The sequence below is a fragment of the Fulmarus glacialis genome, unplaced genomic scaffold (genome assembly GCF_000690835.1).
Source record: "Fulmarus glacialis isolate BGI_N327 unplaced genomic scaffold, ASM69083v1 scaffold34776, whole genome shotgun sequence".
Lineage (NCBI taxonomy): Eukaryota > Metazoa > Chordata > Aves > Procellariiformes > Procellariidae > Fulmarus > Fulmarus glacialis.
The window spans coordinates 702-1220 of NW_009220609.1; the positions used below are offsets into that span (position 1 = coordinate 702).

Here is a 519-nt window from a genome sequence, read left to right on the forward strand (position 1 = left end):
ACGACAGCGACCCGGCAGACACAGCTCCATTAGCGTGGACCCTGCCGGAGGGAGCACCTCTCCGCAGCGCTGGATGAGAGCCCCGAGCCCGGCGCCAGCAGATGGGGACGCAGGGAAGGTTCTCACCCAGAAGGTTGATCTGTGGCACTCCCTTCAGCACCCGCAGCATCTCCTTCGCCTTCGCTTCCCGGCTCACCAGCAGGATATTGCGAGCCACAAAGAGAGGGAGGAGATTCTTGTACTTGGACTGCGACAGCACGGGTCTGACAACCTGGGGGAGACAGCTCTCAAAATGCAGCTTTTCACCCCAGCAGGCACCACACGGTCGTCCCAGCTCCCATCTGCCTTCCCTCCCGCAACCACGCTGGGATCTGCCCCGGCAGCTCTGCCCCTACCTCATTCAGGACGAACTTGACCTCAATGTTGTGCTTTCGGAGGTAATGCCTCATCAGTACCACGTCCTCGCCGGGCATGGAGTTGTACTGACAGACGGCAATCATCCGATTGTCTCGGAACACC

The 519-nt window shown here is 60.5% G+C and overlaps 1 protein-coding gene across 1 annotated transcript in view; it reads right to left on the bottom strand.

Moving 5' to 3' along the window:
* Positions 1-513, bottom strand: part of MRPL10 (mitochondrial ribosomal protein L10) — a gene marked incomplete at its 3' end in the record, with an annotated part of 1208 nt that extends 695 nt beyond the window's left edge. The window contains exons 1-2 of the mRNA XM_009580826.1: positions 396-513; positions 127-271 (exon numbers count right to left, since the gene is read on the bottom strand). Of these exons, the coding sequence (XP_009579121.1) occupies positions 127-271; positions 396-500 (250 nt within the window). The remainder of the gene's footprint in view (positions 1-126; positions 272-395) is intronic.
* Between the last annotated feature and the right edge of the window lie 6 nt (positions 514-519).